The 25,790-nt window shown below is 31.4% G+C and overlaps 1 protein-coding gene across 1 annotated transcript; it reads left to right on the forward strand.

The window, feature by feature from the left end:
• The first annotated feature begins 732 nt into the window (after positions 1 to 732).
• Positions 733 to 10,158, forward strand: LOC132759447 (opioid-binding protein/cell adhesion molecule homolog). Its single transcript, XM_060751214.1, has 8 exons — positions 733 to 736; positions 957 to 1,081; positions 1,693 to 1,900; positions 3,673 to 3,831; positions 4,030 to 4,164; positions 4,546 to 4,833; positions 5,283 to 5,408; positions 6,149 to 10,158. Exons 1-8 carry the CDS (start codon positions 733 to 735, stop codon positions 6,271 to 6,273), a joined length of 1,170 nt encoding a protein of 389 aa, XP_060607197.1. The 3' UTR covers positions 6,274 to 10,158.
• The last annotated feature ends 15,632 nt before the right edge of the window (positions 10,159 to 25,790 follow it).

The following is a 25,790-nucleotide window of genomic DNA, read 5'->3' on the forward strand; positions in this document are numbered from 1 at the left end:
TAAAAAATGGGCCGAAAAGGGTCAACCGAAACCAGACTTTCCCGGCCGAAAACGAATGGGCCGATTCCAAAAATGGGCCGAAATGTGACCAAACCACTGTGCTAGTTTTATACTCACCTATGGGCTGTTATCAGATTTGAAGGCTGTTTTTATTGGCTAAAATATGTATGAAAAACAAAGATAAAATATGAATGCAATGTATCATTTGACTGAATTGACAAAACAAAAAAAAACTTGAATATGCAACACATGAATCAAATATTGAAATTTTATAGAAATTCTATAACCGAACTTTAAAAATACAATCAAGTTTACCCGCTGTAATCTTTGTTGCTCTCTTTTGAAATGTTGTGATATATTTCCATTCGAGAATCTAGAAGTTTATTTGAACACATTTGTGGCATTCTACAGCAAAACAAACTTACATTTACCCTTTACATGTTTAAAACCTTAAAAGCGATATGAAGTGGTATGAAGTACTTTGATTTTAACACGCCATTTTGCAAATATTTCTCATCATCTGTTACATCATGCAACCAATTTTGGTGAAATAACATACACTGACTATCTTAAAGAAAATTTGGCAAAAAATGCGACCATTTTTCGTAAATCGAGTAAAGGCAATAAAGCCATGATATATCGTTCAATGACTGTAGATATTGTTCTATTTTTGATATTTTTACAAACATATTTGCGTATTTTTGCCATGCTGTCTAATATATGCCCTAAAATATGAGTCAGTTCTATAAAAGAGATAAAAACTTTTTTTAAAAATATCAGCATTATATGTTTTACTTCAATAACTTGTAATGTGAACGAATAACATAAACGTTCAGTAACGAATAAAATTACGTTTTATAACAGACAATGAGCAAGTTTTGCTCTATATGTGAACAGCTAGCTTTTACCTTGCCTGTTTTATATTAGATTTTGAACGCTGTCCTTGTCAATTTCAGCAGGTGCTATTGTGGAAGAAGAGCCACTAATGCCAATATTTGATAAGTCAACAATTAATGTGACGACAGTTGCCGGGGAAACTGTATACTTGCCATGTGCTGTTGAACGCAAAGGTGAACATAATGTAAGTACAATGTACCGATATTAATCATTGTATCATTGTTTAGGGACCTTCCTGAATCCTTTTATACATATACATGCACAGTGCGTTAACTGGAGTGCAGGTATTAGTTACCCGCACTCCAGAGCATGCCCATTGGCTCATTTTTGCTGGGGTTTACTTATTGTGACGGAAGAGAAAGGAAAAGCGATAGAAATATTATATTCCGATGCTCGTTCATTGGTTACTTTTTTCTGGGAATTCATATTGTGACAACAGGGAACGTGTTTTTATGTTTGACTATGATACAAAAGAGAAAGAACATCAAAACACTCGGCAATCTGATTTATACTCGGGGGGGGGGGGCTACGCCCCCTCGTAAATATAAGATAGCCTCGTGTTTCAATTTTCTTTCTATTACTTACACCAAACCAAAGATTAGTACTTTATTACGTTATTAAATGTTCTTTATTATCTCTGATGAAACAACATCAAGTAGAGCGCTGAATCCATTGCTAATATTAAGAAACAAAATTAAAAGAAACATTTGAGCAGATTTAATCTTTTGTTTTGTTATTATTGACATTTAGATATATTCCATTCCGATATAGTTATATTTTATAAATGATCAACAGTTGATATGGCTTAATCCGAGAAAAACATTGATCAGTCAAGAGGACAGTCGATTTATTGATGACTCGAGAATAAGTGTTGAGCGCCCTAAGATTAAAGACTGGAATCTAATGATAAGGGAAGTTCGATACAATGACAGTGGAGTGTATATGTGTCAGATAAACACAAAACCAATTGTTGAAATCAAAAGAATCAATCTTTTTGTGAAAGGTAAGATTATAAGAAATTCAAATTAACGTGACCATTTTATTTTTGATATGATATATTTTTTTCTTTTTTTTTCTTTAAAAAGAAAGAAAACAAAAACGAGAGTTATTCTCACATTTCACATTGTGAAGAAAGTCAGTCATCTTTATTTAAGAATGGACACGTGAAATTTGTTTACAATAGCATTGGGTCGCCGCTAATTTTCAGTTTTTAATAAAAATATAAACTACCCGTTAAGTCAATATGTGTAACCTTTATGAAACCTGTCTGTATAATAATCTGAATGAATAAGACACTTTTTCTTTTGACGTTTCCCAACACTTTGCGTGTATAATTTTAGTGAAACAGGAAATTCTTAGTAACCGCAATGTAAGGTAGACCATGGGTAATGGGCACTATAAGGAACTGTAAAAGTGACAACATATGAAGGTCACCTGTATGCAAAATTTGAATGAAATTTACCGTGTGGTTTATGTTTATAAGTTATATATATATTTCTGAACTAAAACTTTGATATTATAGAAGGGCTTTTTTCAGAAATGAGGAAACTCTAAATAATCTATAATATCATCATTATGAAAAATGTTTTCCTATTGCTCATTGTTAAGAAACAAATAATAACATTCAGGTAACAAATTACACGAGCAAAATGATTGTTTCTAAACAAAATGTTTTTCATATGTATAAAAATGTTACCCTACCCCACCCACTTTAAACACTTATTTGACCATTTCCCTATATAAAAAGCCTTATTCAAAATATCCCTAAAATTTACCACAATGAGGGGCTGTTTTCAAAGTTTGCCTAAATTTTCTTAAAATATATTGGTTGATCATGCGAAATATATAATAATTTTACCCTGTAATTTTTATTCTATTAAACTTTGAAAATATCTGGTAACATATTTGCTATTAAATTTGGCATTATTTAGCAAATTAATACCTACAATAATTATATAATTAAAATCAAACACTTTTTTCTTCTATAAGGGATCTGAGAGATACATAAATAATGTGAAAAAGAAATAAATAAAGAAAAGTTGCCCCTTCTGGGATTTGAACCCACGCCCCTCAATTTCAATGTAGTTGACAAGTGATTCTAGCCTATTTGAATACTCTTCAAAGCGGAGGTAATGCATTACCCATGGTCTACCTTAATGATAAAACACAAACATAATAAATAACTGAAAAAGTCAATATAATCATCTTCTGCTAAAAATAAGAAATGTTATTTTTCATTTAGGCAATGATGGATAGATGATAATAAATATCTTCATGATTTAAGTATGACCTTAAACATCATTTCATGATTGAATGAGGGGCGTCCATGGCCGAGTGGTTCAAACCACTTGCCCCTCACCGCTGTGGGTTCGAATCCCGACAGGGACTTTGGATTCTTTCATGTGAGGAAGCTATCCAGCTAGCTTACGGAACGTCGGTGGTTTACTCAGGTGCCTGTTCGTGCCTGAAATAATGCACGGAAGGGCACCTGAGGTCTTCCTCCACTAGTAAAGTTGGAACGTCGCGATATGACCTATACTGTGTCGATGTGACGTAAAACCCAAAAAACAAAACAAACATGATTAAATGAAGTCAACAGTGATCGAAATGGTAAATAATCATGTTTGAAACGTAACAAGTTTAAAATCAGCTGAAATTGATTAAAATTTGAAGTCTACTTGCACTTAATAAATGTACATAACTTCAAGTTTGATCGTTATATATATGTTAAGAATATAGTATACACACAGGAGATATCTTGTTATGTATTTTCAGTGCCACCAGAAATTTTAGAGTACTGGACGAGCACTAAATTAGAAGTGACAGAGGGTACAACAGTTGACCTGATGTGTAACGCTACTGGTGTTCCACCCCCAGTTGTCACGTGGTATAAGCAGAGTAATCTGTTAAAAGGTGCTGATCAGAATAGTGGTGGTAAGATAATTCTACTTATCTATACACAATTTTCAAAGGAATATATTTATTAAACATACAGTAAGAACGAATTAAATGCTTACAAATTATATGATATTCTGTCTTGTCTTCAGTAATGTTTGTTTTAGCTTCCTCCTCGAAAGGTTGATTTGATATTAAATGTTTAAGCAAAATATTAAATATTCATCTTATTTGAAGGCGAGGAAAGCACTTTGATTGGCGAAGTATTGCTTTTACACAACATAAGCAGATATTGTGACGGGACTTACGAATGCTATGCTGAAAATGGAGTTCTACCAATTGCAAAACGACAATTTGAAGTCACAGTTTTATGTATGTTTATCATAATGTACATTTATTGATAAATTCCAATAATCAAGATAAAAAAAACACTTCTCGTATGAGTGAGATGCAAAATTCAATCTTCAATTTCGTATTTCAATATTAAAAAATTAAAATTATATTTAGGTGTGATGTCTCTTTGATTTATTATCTATAGACCATTATTGTGGGAATTTGTATTCAATTTGATTATCTTTAATCAGTTATAATTAAGCTTTGTTTCAAAGTAATTAAGGAAAATGGGCATATATCATCATTCAACAATATGTATTTATGTATATTTATTAATTCATTAATAAATTTATGAATTTGTCGAGAACCACAAAAATGCATATTCATTACACAATACTTGAATTTGATTACTTTATTCAGATCCACCCGAGGTAACCCTTCCAACAAAACGTATTGGTCAGTCTGTTGGGAAAGAAACCATTCTACAATGTAAAGTATCAGCTTCGCCTCAGGAATCCATCATCTGGACCAAAAATGGATCAGCGCTGCCTCAAACATACAAATACTGGACTGAATTATATGATGAAGGCCATCATGAAAAGACTTTACATCTAAATATAATAGACCTTGATAAAGAAGACTTTGGTTATTATTCTTGTGAGGCGTCAAATACCCTAGGAAGGGACAGGGAGACTATGCTTTTGTATGGTAAATAGTCATTTATTTTGTTATATAGACAACAATGAAAGAAAAAACAATAGAGTTCACATGCAAAACATAGAATCTATTCCAGAGTAGACAGAAATAATTATTTTAAATAGAAGGTGAATTGATACAGCTAGAAACATTATCTATTCAAGCAAGCTTTAGTTTTGCTATATAAACTGATGCTTATAAAGAAAACCTCAGACATAAAGTAACAATGGTCCACTTTTCAATGTTTTATCTATTGCCTTTTTATTTCATTTTCCCTGTTTTGTAAAACAAATAATTAATATTGACGTGTGCAGATGAAATAATTCATTTTTAGTTCTTCTCATTTTATTAATTTCCATTAAATTAGGTTTGAGCAGTAACCTTTATATGTAATTCAAGTAAGTGTTATGCAGATCACGGTAAATGGTTGTATTCAATTACTATTTTATGATATATTTCAGAATATAAAATTATAAAACCACGACCAAGAGTTACAACGCCAGAGTGGCGACCATTACCAGGTACAACAGATGGCAACTATGATTACAAAAGCGTAATTGCACCATATTATCCCCAGAGTAACAAAGGTGAGTTTACTATTTAAGTATGCATTTACTTTAAATCAAATTACAGCTTAACGATTTTGAATCCGATTTTAAGTATAAAAAAAATATTTTCTCAATTTATAGCCTATTCATGTACATGTAGTCTGTAAACTGTAATATTTATTTTGAATGATCTATTGTAAGAATTGAAACTTTGAAATGCAACAAGAGGAATTTGTCATTGACACGTAATGTTTGTTAAGTTTTGATTATCAAATACTATTTAACAATTCATTTGAATTTGAGGTTGAATGTACAATAAGTTCAATAAAGATTTTTCCTATTCTTAATTGGAAAAAGCAGATCTTACTCTTTTTCTTTGTTGCGGTTTTTAAGTGATGAAGCGATTTTTCAGTTTCACGGTAGAGAAATTTACAAGATGTCCTTTGTGTAATATATAAAAAGAACTGAAAATAGATTACGCACATGACAAAATTTATACTATCTGGTGGGAGTCAAACGGACTCAAAGCGGTGAGGTGCAGGTCTACAACTTTAACCTTTTTTGACCACGAAGATCCATCAGTAGTATTTAAATATTCATTAGATTTAAAGTGAAGTCCAGTATTTGAACACATCAACATGTTAATAAATGTCGAATGACAAACCATTTTCATATCTAAATGCAAAACGGTTCTGGAGGGGTAAGCTTGAGATAAGCTTCAAGATGTCCTTCTATAATTATGTTGAAATAATAATTTCTTTATAATTATATATTTACAGAGAAGTTTGGCTACAACTATGACCCCCAGTACGATGCTGCTGTTTCAGTGTGGATATATTGTGATACCATACGTATTGTAACCGTTGCATTAATTACATTAATTAACCAGAGTTTAATCAGATAAATATGTTCCATCTGTGTGTAAAGTGGAATGAAACAAAAAATATTGTATACAAAATGTCGAGATGTTTTCATGAATGAGGAATTAAGTTTTAAATTTGCTGTAAACTTGTATGCATAAATGCGTTAAAAATTCGGAGAAATATATGTGTGTACATTTCTGGTCTTAACACGTATTGTGTTAACATGTTTAGTATGCCTTATAAAATATAAATGGATATAAGCGTGATCAGTAATAAATCGATTTAGAATTAGTAAATAGAACAAGTAAATAGAGTAATTGATTCCAAAACTGATGTGCTTGTTAAACTGTTCTTATCAATGTGGCATGCTAATGATATAAGAAAAAGAATGGAAGCAGAAAATATGAAATAAGTAATTGTTGATGGATATTACCTCAAAGGCTGAAAACACACGGTGTTGATTGAGTCAACAATTTTGTCTTGTTTTGAATAGGGCAGCAGCAATTACATCATGAACATTTACGACAAATGGTTATAAAATTAACTTCTGTTTTTAAGCGAACTTTAACTGCAATTTCGTATTTGAAAATGAAATTAACGTGTTAAAATGGGTGAAATATTTGCGGCAATTGGTGAATGATGTTTTTTTGTCTAACAAGTACCATACTGCTTTGTCAAATGCGAATTAGCATGTACAACAATACGGTAGTGTAATTATGTAAAATATGTTGATCGCATTCGTGTAAGTACAACATTTGGACCTAGAGGGCATTCTTAGCCATGTTATATCTGTTAACTATGTTAATTCAAGGAAATGTGGTCAACATTCTTTAAGAAATATATATCAGATTTATTTTTTTTCTCCTTCAATAATATTTCACCGTATAGGTCAATTAAAAATGTCCGTTTTTTTATAAATATTAAAGGAATATAAGTGTACATTGTATTGTGAGGGACAATGTTAACTGTGTACAAATGTGTTTGACAATAAAGTCGTTTATGATGTCTGTGGCGCCGTTATATGTCGCAACGCCGCTAAATGTCGCACTTGCCGCTAAATGTCTTACCATTGACGCGAAATGTCGCAACCGCCGCTAAATGTCGCAAAACCATTTGACGTTAAATGTCGCAATGTTAACGTTAAATGTCGCACGAATTTCCCTTCCCGTTAAATGTCGCAACACTACCGTTAAATGTCGCAAGATGTAAATTTATGTTGAACTCAAGTTTTATTGTTGTGTCATATTAATTAAATCTGCCTACTCAATTTGAAAGCGAGTGAATTTATTATAAATGGAACTGCGCTGCAATTTATCCGGCGATAATACTCATCTTGTAAATAAATGTATATTGTTTTGCGTTTGATTTTTAGCTGATCTTATGCAAGTACATATTGATAATTATACAATTGTCTACTATTTGTATGAAACTGCAAAATTGGCATTGTTCTGTAAATAGTTTAGTACAATTGTGTCTGTAAAATGGCAGAAAAGACAGGCTGCCTGAGGTGGCAGTCTGATGGCCTAGTTGACTGAGGAGGCAAATTGTCTCGCTGTCGGAAGAGGAAGCCTAAATTGCTGACGACCTGGACCTTAAGAGTTTGCCTAACGCCCTGTAAGCCTAACGTTGGTAGCCTAGTATCCTGAGGTGGCCGCCTAACATCCTAACAGCCTATCGATGTCAGCTTTGCAACCTGAAGTTGGCAATCTAACAGCTTAGAGTCGGCAGCCTAGTAGCTAAGCTTAAAGTTAGTGACTTATATTATAAATATGGAAACAATTTAAAATACAGTTAAATCACTATGAAAGGTCATGCAAAAGCACATACACATGTATGATTATGGGAAACAAAACGCCTTTACCTTTAGGGCACTTAACTATGTAGTCTAATAGCCTAAAGCTGGCAGTCTAGGAGCCTGGCAGCCTAAAGTTGGTGTCATGTTATAAAAAATGGAACGATCAAAATAATAAAACGGCAAGTTGGGTTTTTCCTAAAATCTACTAGTACAAAGGGCTTCATAATTTACACATTTATTTATCAATACAATAAACTTGATCATGGCAAGTAACATAATTATTGCATAAATTTTAATCAAGTTATTGCCATTTTCAGCAGTTTGAGAATGAATATCATTAACCTGAACCAGCAAGTTGGATTTATTTAAGTACTGTCTATACTTATTGCTTCATAATTTCCACACTTACTTATTTAGAAAAAGTTCATGATATTGCCATCCATTTTCCCAAGTTATATTCCTTTTTTCACTTTGAAAATAGGACCTTGTATGGTTAACCTATTCCGGTAAGTTGGATTTATCTTAAAAATTTATTTAATGATATCTTCCATATCTGGTAGGTGGATACCATTAATGGCCGTGTATTTGTTATGGAGTAAGGGGTCTGTAGTGTCAAGGTCACTGGTGTGATTTTTTTACATTAAGCCTTTATTGTTAAGATTATGTATTTCATGTTTAATACAAACGTGCCAAGGGAGGTCCTCTTCCATTGGGTTTAGTTGGGGTCCTGTGGGTAAAGGCCAAAGTCACCAAATGCCAAAAATAGATTTTAACATTTTTACAGGTGTTTTAACATTATTCTTTTGAGAGATGACTTTTATATTTGTAGGAACATAAAATTGAAGTCTTCTTCTTTGGATGGAGTTATGGTTCAGTTCTGTCAAGGTCACCAGTTCTAAAATAGATTTCTACCTTTTTACAGCCTTTATTTATTGACTGATGTATTTCATATTTGGAAGGTAGATAACTTGCATGGTATTCTTCCTTTATATTGAGTAAGGGATCAATGGGTCATTGTCACAAATGCTAAAATAGATTTTAATTTGCAGGATGAAGTTCACACAAACAGTTTATGCTTTTATCAAATTTGCTAGTCGTATGCGTGTTTTTATTTTCATTTTAACGCCAGAAAGGCAGTGGTCATTCATATTATTGTTGCAATAAATTAAAAAGATGTTTTCTTTACACATCTGTTCCATTTTTTTGTTTTGAAAAATAAAGTTCTTAAAATTATCTTAAAATAGATACACTATTGTGCGTATGTTTGTATTTATGGTCATTTGAACTTCACTATGGCGTACTCGACATGCGCATTTTAGGACGAACATAAAAGTGGTTACAGATGTCTAACAAATATCGTCGTTACATATGTACGAGTATAATTCATGTCTTTTATTTTATGCTTTTCAGTGGATTACTGATTTATCCGTGAAAATTATATTTGATAATTTCACAGTGAAAATTATCAAAATATAATTTCACTTTTTTCAATGACGAAACTACTTTTTTAAGATTTTTCCCATGTGGTACCTCAATTTTATTTTTACTGACAATTCTGACAATATCAGGCTGTTAAAAAAAAATAGCAAATCTGAAATAGATAAATAACTTAAATGTCAAAAGTAATAAAGAGAGAAAACTTACTTATATTCCTTCAAATTCCAATCACAAAATTTCGTCTCTAAATTTTTTTGTTTCGTTTTTACAGTCTGAAAAATACATTCCTTCCCCATGCTAAAACTGCTCTTGATGACATTTGGGCATATTAAAGTATCCTACGAGCAATAACTGCCGTATGCTTTATGAAAAATTGAAAAGCATTGACAGCCATCACTCGTAAAATAAGTAAAACAACCCAGCGTTCCTTACAATGCCTTAGGCTTAGCAAGCTTCCAAGTTTTCCATTTTCCTAGCTCCTTTTCTGAATGTTTTCACTTCTGTCAACACTTATTTTTTGTCTGTTACAATCCTCAAATAAGTCTTCTTTCTTTTAAAAAGGTGTATGACTAACAAATCCAAATTATATCCTTCTGAATCTTACACAATTATTTTCCTCCCATGAAATACACAACTTTAAAAAATGGCTGCCGCTTACATTTTACAAAGGCAGGTCTAATATAAATTCGCAGTAAGTAACAGAAATATGGATGGATGGTTGGACTTTTTCTCCTACAAGAATTGTTTGTTTTTATTATTAAAACAAGCGATCATTCATATTTTTTTAATAAAATGAATAAATATCACCGTCATTTAACCTTGATTGGCGGACTTATTTTTCAGCTCAAGACTTCTTGTTTTTAATGAGAAATTCCCTCTAAATGGGGCTCTCAATGGGGGAAACAGATTTTAATATTAACGTTAAAATTATGGAAATTTCGTTTTAACTTGTTTTAAAGCATAAAATAAAAAGAAAATGTGTCTGTTTGTTGTGTAAGATGTAATTTTGTTTCATCTCGTGAACTTTAAAAACAGTATTCTCACTCGTGGCTACGCCACTCGTGAAAATACTGTTTTTAAAGCCCACTCGATGATATAAAATTTCATCTTACACACAAACAAACAAATATCCTCTATGTGTTTTTCGAAAAATGTCAGATTTAATTTCATTGAAATATTTATAATGAAGCGTTATACAGATTAAGATTTTCATTATTATAATAGCAAATATAAAAAGCCTAAATTCTCTGGCCAAAACGGCTAGCTGTATTCAGCCAAACAGCAAGGCCAATATGAGCTTAACCAATTATTTGTATTCTTATTTTATGATAGTTACTGAGAATCTTTCATAGTATAAAGCGGCTTGGCGAGTAAAATATCACTTGCCACAATGTCAAAGCATAAATAGTGTTTGACAAATCGTAAAATGTACTAAATCTTGTGTACTTAATTTAACTTTGACATCTGCTTACTGTGTGTGAATTTGCGTTTATTTATACTCGCCACCTGTTGCCCATATGGGCGAGTCCTCCAGAAGAGTACAAGTCATTTTAGATTTTGGAGGATAGTGCAATTACAGATATAGAAAGATGCCCCGATTCCAGAAGCTTCCCCTTCTTTAACGTGCCAAGTTGTTTTAGCACCCATACACGGGACCTCGATTTAAAGTATCATCCGAAAGACTGATCAGTAATTTTAGTTGGCCAGCCCGGGAATAGAACCAACAAGGTCGAGGTTACAAGTCTCGCGCTCTATGCGGGCTGGCTGCTTACAAAAATTCCGGTGCATATAATCGTAAAATTCGCTCATATCTAGCACCCGACTGCGTATCGAATACTACATGATCAAGGAGTACTACATGATATTTTTTTTCGATTTTCGTATTGACCGTGCATTTCATACTATGTTTTTCACGTATTTGCCGTTTCTGTTAAAATAAAAAAATTGCCTTGATATTCAATCAATATTTCACGTTTGAAGTGAATATTTGTGATGTTTTTTTGAAAATATAAAAAGGGAGATATTTTAGAAAAAATACCTTTCAGGGTCATCTGTCCTTTAGAAATGCATTAGTACTTTCATATGAAATAAGTATTTTAAGTTTAAAGTGAATATGTTTGAAATTAGCCGTAACCAAAAGGTTAATCAGAGCGAAAACATCTTAGAGAAATAAGGGGAATAACTTTGCAAAATATAACTAGGATTATCTGCCTTTTGATATTGCATCATATGATCATAGTGAACAACTAAACCACGTTTAAAGTAAATTCGGTAGTTTCTGAGAAAATAAATGAAATTACTTAAACCAAATTCTGAGAGTGACAATACCATAATACCTTTAATCTGTTGTCAATCAGGGTTACAAATGAAAATGTTAAACAAAAGAAAAATACTTATCTATTGAGAATTTAGTATCAATTATCCTTTCTAGCCTAAAGATTACATTATATAGTAGCTCAAAACCTCGATATTTATGTTCGTTAAAGAAACCAAGTAAGACAAAGATAATTTTTGTGTAATGGCAATTACAATTAAAATAACTATGAGAATGTTAAAAAGTAATATAATTCTACTTTAAACATGATTTTAACATGAATTTACATCTTGCGACATTTAACGGTAGTGTTGCGACATTTAACGGGAAGGGAAATTCGTGCGACATTTAACGTTAACATTGCGACATTTAACGGCAAATGATTTTGCGACATTTAGCGGCGGTTGCGACATGTAGCGTCAATGGTGCGACATTTAGCGGCAAGTGCGACATTTAGCGGCGTTGCGACATATAACGGCGCCACAATGTTATTTATATGATTATTATAATAAGTTTAAAGCACTTCAACAGCATTATATATGTATCAACATGTTGCTCCTATGTCAAGTGGATTATACAAATAACCTTGCAATTATTGATAATCCGTGATTGTTATGTGCATTGTTTGTTGAGAATAACGCTAAAATCAAAAAAGGTGATAGTATGTAATATACACGTAAATGTAAGGCGAAATATCTGCTTGTCACTGTAACGGTTATGACCACTAGAGTATAGTCAGCAGTATTTGTATTGTGGCAAACTGGATTCTATTTCTTGCTTTAAGATACATTAACATACTGCATAATTATTCTGCTTTACTTATATTTTTGACTTTATCATTTATCATTAATCATATATAACCATAATTATTATTTAACATCTGTAGCAAAATCCTTTCAAGTCGTTCTGTAAATAATTAATCTTTTGCTTTTAATCCATGTCTATTTTTAGTTGTTTATCTTGTGTGTGTCGTTTTTAACATTTTATCAACTACCTTTGTACATTACCTCATGCTTAGTAACGCAGTTTAATATGTTTAAAGTAGACGCCCTCCTGCATTCAGTTCTTAGTGTGAGTCGGGACAATGTATACATATGATGCATCGTTTATAGGTTATGTTTTTTTCTTGAAATAAAAATATCATATAGATATGTTGCATTATTTCTGTGTTATATTGATATTCATAATGATTAAATATATAAAAAATATGCCAAGAATTTTTACTTATCTCTGCTGCAACCACCCCAACGACAATATTGGTTTATATGAATTTAAAACATATTATTTTTAATATGTTTCATTTAAATAAGTACCTTGAAATTCTAGCGCTTATTGCTGCCTGATAAACATAGAACTTGCTATAGGAAATTTTACCGACGAATTTACATAAATACGAATGTCTGCAATAAACATGCATAGTAAAACCAAGAATAATATATAATATAGTAAGAGTTAATTGTCAGCAGTATATATCTTCATGTATTTCTATGTCTGTCCTCAACGTATTAAAAAACTTCAATATTTATCATATGCTCTCATATCTCGTATTGATTTAATGAATTAAATAAGGATTCTTATTGAATGAGTCATTAGAAATAAAATGACGTCTCCCACGGTTGATTCAGCAATCATGTGGAATTAGTAGTCTGTCACTTGCGGAGAAATTGTTAAATACTGGTTAGTTATAATCCGATAAGGTGGTCCGGCTGCTGAGATTTGACCAAACATGTGTTTAATTCGGAGTTAAAACCTTGCGAACAAATATAAAAATTTAAATCACAGTTTCTGCTTCTTATCTTAACTACACTTTCCCCCCAGGCACAAGTTTTAGTTAGCAGTTAGTAATCAAATGTTCATGACCTTTGAACATTATGTATATGATAAAAGTATATTATCTGTCTTATTTAAAATGAATTGCACAACAAAATAGGCATCATTTTATCATTTTATTGGGTGTTACATGCCTTAAATACATATATAGTTAATGTACAAAAGATAAAAAATAAGAATGAAATCGTGCATATTTTCAACAAAAGAAGATTTTTCTGAGAGTATGAATTTATGTCAATGTGGTTATTTCCAACACCCTTAGTTATTAGCATAGTATAAAAAATGCATCATTGTTTGATTGTTTTTAAATTTTACTCCTCTGAACAGTAAGACTTGTAAACTTTAGGATATTTGGCCAATCGCAAAAGAATTTTGTCAAATAGAAATGTTTTGGTTATCTTTTAAAGTCGCATTCATAAAAATAGTACATTCATTGGATAATCTGTTCACTCTATCTACTAATGTTATATATACCCATTTGTTCACTCTATCTATAATGTTATATATACCCATTTGTTCACTCTATCTATAATGTTATATATACCAATTTGTTCACTCTATCTATAATGTTATATATACCAATTTGTTCACTCTATCTACTAATGTTATATATACCCATTTGTTCACTCTATCTATAATGTTATATATACCAATTTGTTCACTCTATCTACTAATGTTATATATACCCATTTGTTCACTCTATCTATAATGTTATATATACCCATTTGTTCACTCTATCTATAATGTTATATATACCAATTTGTTCACTCTATCTATAATGTTATATATACCCATTTGTTCACTCTATCTATAATGTTATATATACCAATTTGTTCACTCTATCTATAATGCTATATATATCCATCTGTTCACTCTATCTATAATGCTATATATACCCATTTGTTCACTTTATCTATAATGCTATATATACCCTTCTGTTCACTCTATCTATAATGCTTTATATACCCATCTGTTCACTTTATCTATAATGTTATATATACCCATTTGTTCACTCTATCTATAATGTTATATATACCCATTTGTTCACTCTATCTATAATGCTTTATATACCCATCTGTTCACTCTATCTATAATGTTATATATAAACCCATTTGTTCACTTTATATATAATGTTATATATACCCATTTGTTCACTCTATCTATAATGTTATATATTTACCCATTGGTTCACTCTATCTATAATGTTATATATACCCATTTGTTCACTCTATCTATAATGTTATATATACCCATTTGTTCACTCTATCTATAATGTTATATATATACCCATTTGTTCACTCTATCTATAATGTTATATATACCCATTTGTTCACTCTATCTATAATGTTATATATACCCATTTGTTCACTCTATCTATAATGTTATATATACCAATTTGTTCACTCTACCTATAATGCTTTATATACCCATTTGTTCACTCTATCTATAATGTTATATATTTACCAATTTGTTCACTCTATCTTTAATGTTATATATACCCATTTGTTCACTCTATCTATAATGTTATATATTTACCAATTTGTTCACTCTATCTATAATGCTATATATACCAATTTGTTCACTCTATCTAAAAACGCTATATATACCCATTTGTTCACTCTATCTATAATGTTATATATACCCATTTGTTCACTCTATCTATAATGTTATATATTTACCAATTTGTTCACTCTATCTATAATGCTATATATACCCATTTGTTCATTCTATCTATAATGTTATATATACCAATTTGTTCACTATATCTATAATGCTATATTTACCAATTTGTTCACTCTATCTATAATGTTATATATACCAATTTGTTCACTATATCTATAATGCTATATTTACCAATTTGTTCACTCTATCTATAATGCTATATATACCAATTTGTTCACTCTATCTATAATGTTATATATTTACCAATTTGTTCACTCTATCTATAATGCTATATATACCCATTTGTTCACTCTATCTATAATGTTATATATACCAATTTGTTCACTATATCTATAATGCTATATTTACCAATTTGTTCACTCAATCTATAATGCTATATATACCCATTTGTTCACTATATCTATAATGTTATATATACCAATTTGTTCACTATATCTATAATGCTATATATACCCATTTGTTCACTATATCTATAATGTTATATTTACCAATTTGTTCACTCTATCTATAATATTATATATTTATACCCATTTAGTCATGATTAAGAATGCTATGTTATTCGACTATCTCAACACAAAAATGACTGCGTTAGTACATTCACAAAAGATGTTAATAAGTATAACTCATGTTTATCAACAGCAAAAATGTCAAATGCAATTAACGTTACGAAATAATTAACTTTATTAATTATAAAGCTCACAGACCTTGACTTTATTTATCCTTATTTTATAGCAATCATCAATATTAATATGAACAATATTAATATGATAGAATCTTAATGCGTTCGTTGTTAAATTTAACAAAGCGCCGGATCGCAATAATAAATGTGATATTGTATATAGACTTCACGGAGTCCCCACGGCGATCATTGCGATGCCACGGAGCTTCGACGGCGTTTTAGTTGGCGATTGTCTACGTTCGGACTGCGCTTCTACGACGTTCATGGCGCTTTCGCTGCGAATTTACGGCGCTCATACGACGCTCTCACGTTGCTCACACTGCTTTTAAATTCCCCAAACTTCGTAAAAGCGCCGTGCACACGCAGTTAAAGCGCGGTAAAGACGTCGCACCATCTCAGTACAAGCGCCGTAGATAACCACGGCGTTCATTCGGCGTTCCTTTTGCGCTTTCGCGGCGCTCCTGTTGCGTTGTAGGAGATGCTACTGAGTTGCTATGGCGTCCTTACTGCGATCCCACTGCGCTCATTTTAGAACGCCGAGTGACGGCGTTTGTTTTGAGCATGTTCAAAATGCGCGCCGTCGGTCGGCGTTCTACGCGATGCCACTACGATGCTACGGCGATGCTGCGGCGATGTCTGCGATCTTACTGCGCTCACCTCGGCATTTTGAATTTTCGTTGGACGCCGTGAGAACGCCGTCCTAGTGTGACAGGGGTTTAATTTAGGATGATATCACTTGTAAAAGAAAATGCCTTGCTTCGTTATAAAACACCACTTTACTTATATAATCAAATGTTAATGCGTTATTAAATGCGAAAGTGCATCTAAGATTTAATAGATTAATACAATAAAGAAAGTTTAACTTGTTTCCTATTGTAAAATATGTGGGAATATGTAGAACTGCGATAATTATGGTAGACAATGTGTGTGATGCAGCTGACATAGAACTGCGATAATTATGGTAGACAATGTGTGTGATGCAGCTGACATAGAACTGCGATAATTATGGTAGACAATGTGTGTGATGCAGCTGACATAGAACTGCGATAATTATGGTAGACAATGTGTGTGATGCAGCTGACATAGAACTGCGATAATTATGGTAGACAATGTGTGTGATGCAGCTGACATAGAACTGCGATAATTATGGTAGACAATGTGTGTGATGCAGCTCACATAGAACTGCGATAATTATGGTAGACAATGTGTGTGATGCAGCTCACATAGAACTGCGATAATTATGGTAGACAATGTGTGTGATGCAGCTCACATAGAACTGCGATAATTATGGTAGACAATGTGTGTGATGCAGCTGACATAGAACTGCGATAATTATGGTAGACAATGTGTGTGATGCAGCTGACATAGAACTGCGATAATTATGGTAGACAATGTATGTGATGCAGCTCACATAGAACTGCGATAATTATGGTAGACAATGTGTGTGATGCAGCTCACATAGAACTGCGATAATTATGGTAGACAATGTGTGTGATGCAGCTCACATAGAACTGCGATAATTATGGTAGACAATGTGTGTGATGCAGCTCACATAGAACTGCGATAATTATGGTAGACAATGTGTGTGATGCAGCTCACATAGAACTGCGATAATTATGGTAGACAATGTGTGTGATGCAGCTGACATAGAACGCTGTTTTTAAACACCGTTGCACAAATATAATTAAGGCACACACAAGAAGGAAATGGTTAGAAAACATGATGAACCCCCTTCAACAAATAATGAAAAATTATTTTTTGTTACTTCTACAGAATGCACCAAAAACGGTTACACGAATATCACATATACCGAAAAATCCTTGCAAATCAATGGATAAATGATAAACCATATCTGATTTTATTGTCACACTGGGTCTCATAGGCAACATTCTATGTTTTATACAACAAAGTTCTCGTTTCCCCACATTGCTGGAAAACAAGACAGATCTTCCGAGAACTAGATTTGTTTCTGCTTTGAATCAAACAAATGTTGCCACCGGACACATTTTTCATTACTTAAGTTTGCAAAAATCAATATTTCAAAATGATAATAGTGTCCGTATATTGTCATATTCTGTACTCGTACCGATATTTTTCAGGAAATGTGATTTTAAACGAATGGACGAATAAATAAAAAACAAACAAAAATAAGCATTTTGGCATTACAACAGAGTTTTGTAAAACGGAAGTGTGTAAAAGGAAGAAATCTTTGTGTTACACGTATTATAACAACGTTAATAAAATCAGATGTTTCTTGATGTTAGAAAAATGACCCTATGTAGTTTATAAGAGATATTTTTCTCAACAACAAAGGTAATAAAATTATTTTTCAGTCAAGGTTTTAAGAGAAATATAAATCTAGATAAAAGTGGTAAATAATACCGGTTTCTAGCATTATATTTAATATCACTAAACATGAAAAATAGTTCTAACAAATAATGCGGTATATATTTTACAAAAAAGCAATAACTAATCAGTATGTTATCTGTTATTTACGTATTATAGGAGTTAGAAAATCAACCAAAATTTTATGTATTCAGTATAGTCGGAATGGTTTAATTTTTCGCAATCATACAAGTCCATGTGTTGATGACAGATGAAATATGGTTAAATATATACATAACAACAATAAGCAATCAAAAATTTGATTGACATATGATATTCTTGCACATCACAGTGGTGTTTCCGTAAGTTTTAGCCGGTGCTTGCGGGTGCGGACGGTACTTGCACTTTCCAGTGCCTTCCATGAACAGGCTCAATCAAACCGAGCCTGCAACATTTCAATTTTGTTGTTTTGTGCGTTCTTAAGGGATTTTTTTTACCCATTCCGGAAATTTCATCAGGCAGCTTGTGTGCTAGATAAATCGCGTGCTTAAGAATAATGTCATATTATGACATATTATGAATGAACTGCGTTAAAATGACGTCAATTTATTGCATTTTTAGAACTGTGTCAAAATAGACGTCTTTTCGCAGTTATGAATTAAACCGTAAATTCATGCGCCTCTGTTATAAAAAGGTAACAGATGAAATGACATTGATTGAAAATCATTGATTGAGTTAAATCATTTGAAATATGGTATAATATGGCGGGATATGCAAGAAAAAATATATCTGGCACGAATTTGCTTTTCGTATCAGAATATATGGGAGTACCTTTGTGACGTATATTCGGACCTAAACTGCAACACATGATATATGTTATCACTCAGAAATGGATAAATTAGTTAGTTATCAAGTGACATATGTTCCAGTCTATATGTATTTCGTGAAAATTATACTTATTTAACCAAAGAGCATTTTCAATGCTGCGCTTATCAGAAAAGGTTGCAAACACTAAAATTATAATTATCATTTTCTATCAAGGAAATACTTCCAATCGTTTTGTTAACCACTCACAGCAGTACTTCTTACCAGAAAGGCGAAAAAACATCAAAATTGTTCACCTATAATTAGATTTTCTTAAATTTGTACTATTGCAAATAGCTTCTTTTAACACGGCCTAATTGAATCACAATTCAACTAACATGTTATTGCATAAAGTAGTCTTCAAACATTTTCTACTTTAGACAGAAAAGACCTGGAATAATGTCACTTTTTATCGTTTTATCGGATGCCAAAATACATTTTCCTAATGTGAGATTTCAATTTGTTTCACAGTAAATTTGCTATTACTCATTGTTTAGGTTATGTGCTAGTGTCAAAACATGAAAATGACTTCACAATCAATATCTTAAATATGTTACGGAAAATATGGCAAATGTTTGTAAAATGCCAGAGTGCTTCCATAAAGTTTAAGATATTGAATAATTTAGTAAGGAACAAGAAGAATATAACTATGCTTTTTAAAGGAGGGCTGGAAATCAAGCAGTTGATCAATTAATATTTGCATGAAAAATCCACGAGGCGAGGCAGTCTTACCTATTGAAAAATCAGATAAAAATGTTTGTTTTTTCTTTGAAGGGTTCTTGTTTAAATGCTTATGTAAAAGTATTAAAATCCAGCACTTTTATTTGACAAAGATTGCATGGGAAAAAATGTTGAAAGTTATCAATACTTTCTTTTCATTTTATTTCAAATTTAATTGGAGTTTCATGCTCATATGCTTTAGCACACGCGTTTTTGGAAATGTTAGAGATTTGTTATTGAAATTCATTTAGCATTCGTTTAAAATAACTTATTCTGTTTTCTATCTTTTCATCATGTCTCTCTAAATAAACATTTGGATTGCCTTTAACGCTAATCAATAAATGAAAAGATTACCAAAGATACACGATTTATGTGATTATCTAAACAAAATGTGTGGCCCCCATAATGCGGTGACATGTTGGCTGGAAAGATTAAGTGTATAAAATATAGAAAGTTAGAAACATCTGCTTAACATTGCTACAACCATAATAACGCATATAAACTAGAAACGTCTGCTTAACATTGCTACAACCATAATAACACATATAAACTAACCTCGGATCTTAACATTGCTACAACCATAATAACGCATATAAACTAACCTCGGATCTTTACATTACTACAACCATAATAACGCATATAAACTTACCTCGGATCTTAACATTGCTACAACCATAATAACGCATATAAACTAACCTGGGATCTTAACATTGCTACAACCATAATAACGCATATAAACTAACCTCGGATCTTAACATTGCTACAACCATAATAACGCATATAAACTAACCTCGGATCTTAAAAAATGCAGATGGTTCAAAACAAGAAAGCAAGGTTTTCGGAAAAATATTTATTCGCCATTCGCACACATCACACTAAAATAAAAAAAATTAAGATGAGATTGATTAACTCCCAATAGCAAAATAATCACCATGTAATAAAATATCAGCTAGAGGTGTGGACACTAACTTGTATTCACAGTACCAAATCTGCAACATTCTCAATATTGCCGTTTTTGACGTCCTTTCCACACCAATGTTATTTGGTAACTTGTGCTTTCCAGTACCGTCCATGAACAGGCTCAATCAAACCGAGCCTGCAGCATTTTCAATTTTGTCGTTTTTGGCGTTCTTAAGGGTTTCCGTTTTCCTCTATTTTATTTTCTTTGTTACTTCATGAAACGTAAAAATTTCATAGAGTAATATGTATTATAAACAACCCTTTACTGCTTTGATCATAAAATATAAGAAACACCTTTGGTTTGGGACAAACATATGTTATTGCACTTCATATGTTGGAAACAAACGCAAGACAGAACTGAGGTACAATTTATTTTTTCAAAAATCCTTAAAGAATAACCTAGTCATAAATTTAATTTTGTTTTCCAATTTTCTGCGTGCATCAATGTTTTATTGTATTATGTATATAGTGGTATGACTATATTATATATGTATACATACAATATGTTAAGATAACAAGTCTGATCAAGATAATAATCGTACTTACTGAAAACTTAACAAGCTATGTGTAAATGATATAAGTAAACAAAAATAAACAACAATAGTATGATAGAACATTTGTATGATAGAAGATTCTTTTATTTGTCTTTTTTTATCTTGCCAAAGAAATGCTTCATAATATTTTCCGTATGGAAAACATTTACACAGCATTATTCTGAGAACTTATGTCCTTTAAAGAACACCATAGTAAAATATCATCTCTGTCTACGCTATAAAATAACATGGAATGTGATAATTACACCGATAAATCTTAATGGGACGTCCCTCAAATGAACTTACGTAAGATTGATATACTGAGTAGTCCCAAGAGGTTCCGAATGATGTAGGCAGACGACAATTTATTGATAAGAGTGAACACTTGTACCGACAACCAACCACGCTAATATTCCTCTTAGTCGTAAAATCACAAACGCTTTATTCATTTGCCACATACGATTGGCTTATAAAGATTTATTGCGATTAATGTATGTTATATACATGTACAATAGTACTTACATTTCTTTTTATTTTGAATTTTGATGAAAAAATGATATTTGAATATAGTGATTGCAAAAGAATAATGAGAAAATGGCCTGCATGTTGATGATAATCTAGCGAATATTTTTTATGAAAATAATTTTATAAAAGTATAAATCTTATCTATATCAGTGAGAGTAAATATGCATAGATATTTTAGTACTTTACAATTGGAAAAGCATTCAGACAAATTAATTTGAATTACTTTCAACATTTTTTAACCCCCTCCCCCCCCCCACCAAAAATAAATAAATAAATACAGTAAAAATCTTCACATTTAAAACACAATTTAAATAAATATAAAAAACAAATATATATTATATTTTATAAAAAAGCAACGGATTTTTATTTGAATTATTATTATAAGCATTATTATTATTTGCATTATTTCAATAGTAATTGTAGTAATTGCAACAAAACTAAAAATTAATTAAGTATTTTATTTTAGTATTTCAAATTTTTACGCCTTTTGACATTTACGTTAAGACATAAAATATAATCATCTAGATTTTGTTTGTATATATTTATGTAAAAAGAATCAAGCATTGAATATAATCATTTTATGGTTTAACAGCAACAATTTTTATAGAATATTATTACCAGTGTGGTCCATTAATTTCTTCATTTTTAAAACCAATTTATATATTTCAGCTTGTAAAGTGTTACACCTTATTAAAGTAATTTCTTAAACCACTATAAAAGTCAATTATTTATTTAATAAATCTCGTCAGGATCAAATGGTATGACATAATAAACTGATGAAGAAATCGTTCTTCATTCATGTATATAAAGGGATACTGATAAAACCATATGTGTCTGATGAAGGAGAAAACCAATTTCCTCATACCTTTTAGAGTCAATATTTTCTTGGTTTTTATTTGTTTGGGTCGTCAGACCAAACAAATAATGGTAGCGAAATTTCAGAGTCTAATGTTGTTAATTGCAAATGCCGAAAGTAGTCCACTTTTTTGGAGCGGTTACTTCCCTTTTGTATGTACACTAAAGCCGAAAAATTCAGGGGAGATCACTGCGTAAAGATGGTCAAAGACAGGCGCATCAATTTTCAAGCAAAGTAATTCCCGAATGGTCGAAGATTTCTAATATTGTTTTATTGTATTTTCTGATCGAAAATAACTAAATACAAAGCGGACATTCAATCTCTGACACAGAAGTTTACTACAAACCTAACAACAAGTAGTTCTCAAAACAGCTTAAAACTAGCGATTTAAAAGAAAGAAATATTTTATTTTGTTACAAGTATCCAACAAATTACCACGCATTTAAAGTAAAACAATAGCGTTGGCTTATAGAATTGTAAATAAATGCACAATCACAAATTACGCGGATGAATATGATTTTATCAATGAAAATACTATTTTTAGCCATGTCGATTACCGAATACTACACAAACCGAGTAGTGGAATATATAGATTCTACATGCCGGACTGTTTGGGCGAGAGGATTTTCGCTAAAATATTTACTTCAATTTTAAACAACAGGTTTACCCTGAACAAAATACCACGAAATTAATAAGGATTACAAACCCGAACTGCAATGGAAGTTCTAAATTTAGAATGACTTGATATTATTCAGACATACTGTGTAAAACTTCTCCGTGGTACAGTGGTAACGCGCTCGCTTCGTGAGTGATAGGTCTCGAGTTCGAATCCCAGTCGAGGAAACTTTTTTTTTTGTTAAATTCTTTTTTTTAAGTGTTTTTGTTAAGGAAGTAGCCATGATATACAAGGATAAAGTGTGGCTGTCGTAAAAAAAAGAACATAAATGATTTTTTGATGCAACTCTAGTTATGCAGAATTCCGTATGTATCAAACTCTGGTGCCTTACAAAAGGAATTATAATACATAAAAATAAACTTATACAGGAAAATGCATACAGATATACAGTACGATTTAGATTGCAAAGATCAGAAAATACCACAGAACTTGCAGCCCTTTGATTCTTTATAAATATACATGCTTATAGTAAGCTCCAGGATTATTTCTGTGTTAAACAACAGTTAAAGTCGTTACAAGCCCTAATTTAGAATAATATGGTTTTCTTCATGCCGTTCACATATAAATTCACCGTGGCAGAATGGTTTTCGGGCTCGCTTAGGAAGCGAGAGGTCTGGAGTTCAAATCCCAGTAAAGGTAACTCATTTTTTTAAATTGTGAAAGTCAAATAAACATTGGATTGAATATCAGTGTTGCAATTAGTCTTATAGCCAATTTACTACAATTAAAACGCTGGAAAGCATTGGTGGCACTAAACATATAATCTCACAACCTGCACCTTTCTTACATTCTGAGACCCAAACAAATTCAGCGCCTTCTGTGCTTTGATTAACCATAGTATCTTAACATTCATTAATTTATATGTTGTTTTCAAATAAAACTGTAGAAAAGAAACATAAATCATACATATGTATTGACAGTATAAACCATCACCAAAAGCATAAAAGACATTTAAAACTATTATATTATTTATTTCTTATTATCTGAAGACAATTAAAACCTATTCAATCAACGGAAGTCACAATAAGTTTAGCCGCCGTTATTCTACACTTACGACTACTTAAATACAATAGACTTATTTGCAGGGGTTTTGAGAAAACAAAAAGTTATAATCAGGACAATGATACGTCTTTGAAAGCAGAATCCTGGTAAGTGTTTTATTTCAAAGTCGTCTGCTTTGAAAGAAACCATTTTCTAAGAGTTTTACGTAATATGAAAATAATTCAAATAGCTGATCAAATTCCAAAAACAATGCATTTGAAATATATGACCTGCGTAATCGGAAGCTTGGAAGCTTCAAAGGCGCCTATATTGACAGCCAAACTCATGTTCTGATTAAATAACATAGAATTCAGCAATAGTGTTTTTAAGATGGTGTAAATAAATGAAAGATGTATTTATTTCAAAGCTTTTTTCAGTGAGTTTATATGAATGTAATTAACAACATTTCCAAATGTTTTGATTTGCATATATCTAAAGAGAAGAAATCAAATAATAAGAAAAATGATGATCAAAAGTATAATTTTAGAAATTATTATTTTACACTTTTGTAAATATATATGTCTTACTAACTCACATTAATTATTTAATCAAGTGTTAACATTAAGCTACTTTAACCGTTTAATGTTAAGAAATTGTTATATTTGAGACCGCATTATTTTGTTCTGATATGAGCACAGTTTTAATTATATTATGCCAAGCAAAGCAACAAAATATTAATCTTAATTGACGCTCTTCTTAAAAGTCTGACTACGGATCTATTTAATCAATGGTCCCTGTAGTCCTATATTGACAGACTCAGAGTTTTCTCTTATTGATCAGAATGATAATTGTTAGTGGCATTTCTTTGCAATATGATTCTTTAAAAGCGAAATGAATCAGATTTACTCAAGATTTGCGATAGTATTTATGTAAGGAATAAAACATAAATATTTTTCTAAGGCTGAATTATTTAAATTCTTGAAAAGCTAGAGCGCTCGGAAGCGTTGTTACACAATACATCGATATTGTAAAATATGTTTAAATGGACATTTTCATGACATATTAAATGTTCAAGATCTCTCAACCAGCTTAGGCAGTACACAAAGGTGTAAAAATCACCAGAAAAATGATAATTGCGTTGAGAAAAAAGTATGTGATTACCTTAAATGCTCCCATACATCATTTGACACCTGCTATATCAATGAATAAGACAAAATTCCTGGAATAAATGTATGCTGGAAGTCAATTATACCACAGTTCTGAACATACATGTACAGACAATCTTATTTTACATTTACGATCATATAAAAACGAATTTAGAAATAATTCAAATAATTTAAGAATACCGTAAAGACAAACTAATACGGAATAATTATAGAA

Source organism: Ruditapes philippinarum, unplaced genomic scaffold (genome assembly GCF_026571515.1).
Source record: "Ruditapes philippinarum isolate M1 unplaced genomic scaffold, ASM2657151v2 ctg725_1_1_1_1, whole genome shotgun sequence".
In the NCBI taxonomy this organism is placed as follows: Eukaryota; Metazoa; Mollusca; class Bivalvia; order Venerida; family Veneridae; genus Ruditapes; species Ruditapes philippinarum.

What these genes read in the sequence shown, in the direction of transcription:
- LOC132759447 (XM_060751214.1), top strand. An exon ending in TGCTGATCAGAATAGTGGTG is followed by an intron (nt 3,832 to 4,029) that starts GTAAGATAATTC and finishes TCTTATTTGAAG; the next exon opens with GCGAGGAAAGCACTTTGATT. An exon ending in ATTTGAAGTCACAGTTTTAT is followed by an intron (nt 4,165 to 4,545) that starts GTATGTTTATCA and finishes TACTTTATTCAG; the next exon opens with ATCCACCCGAGGTAACCCTT.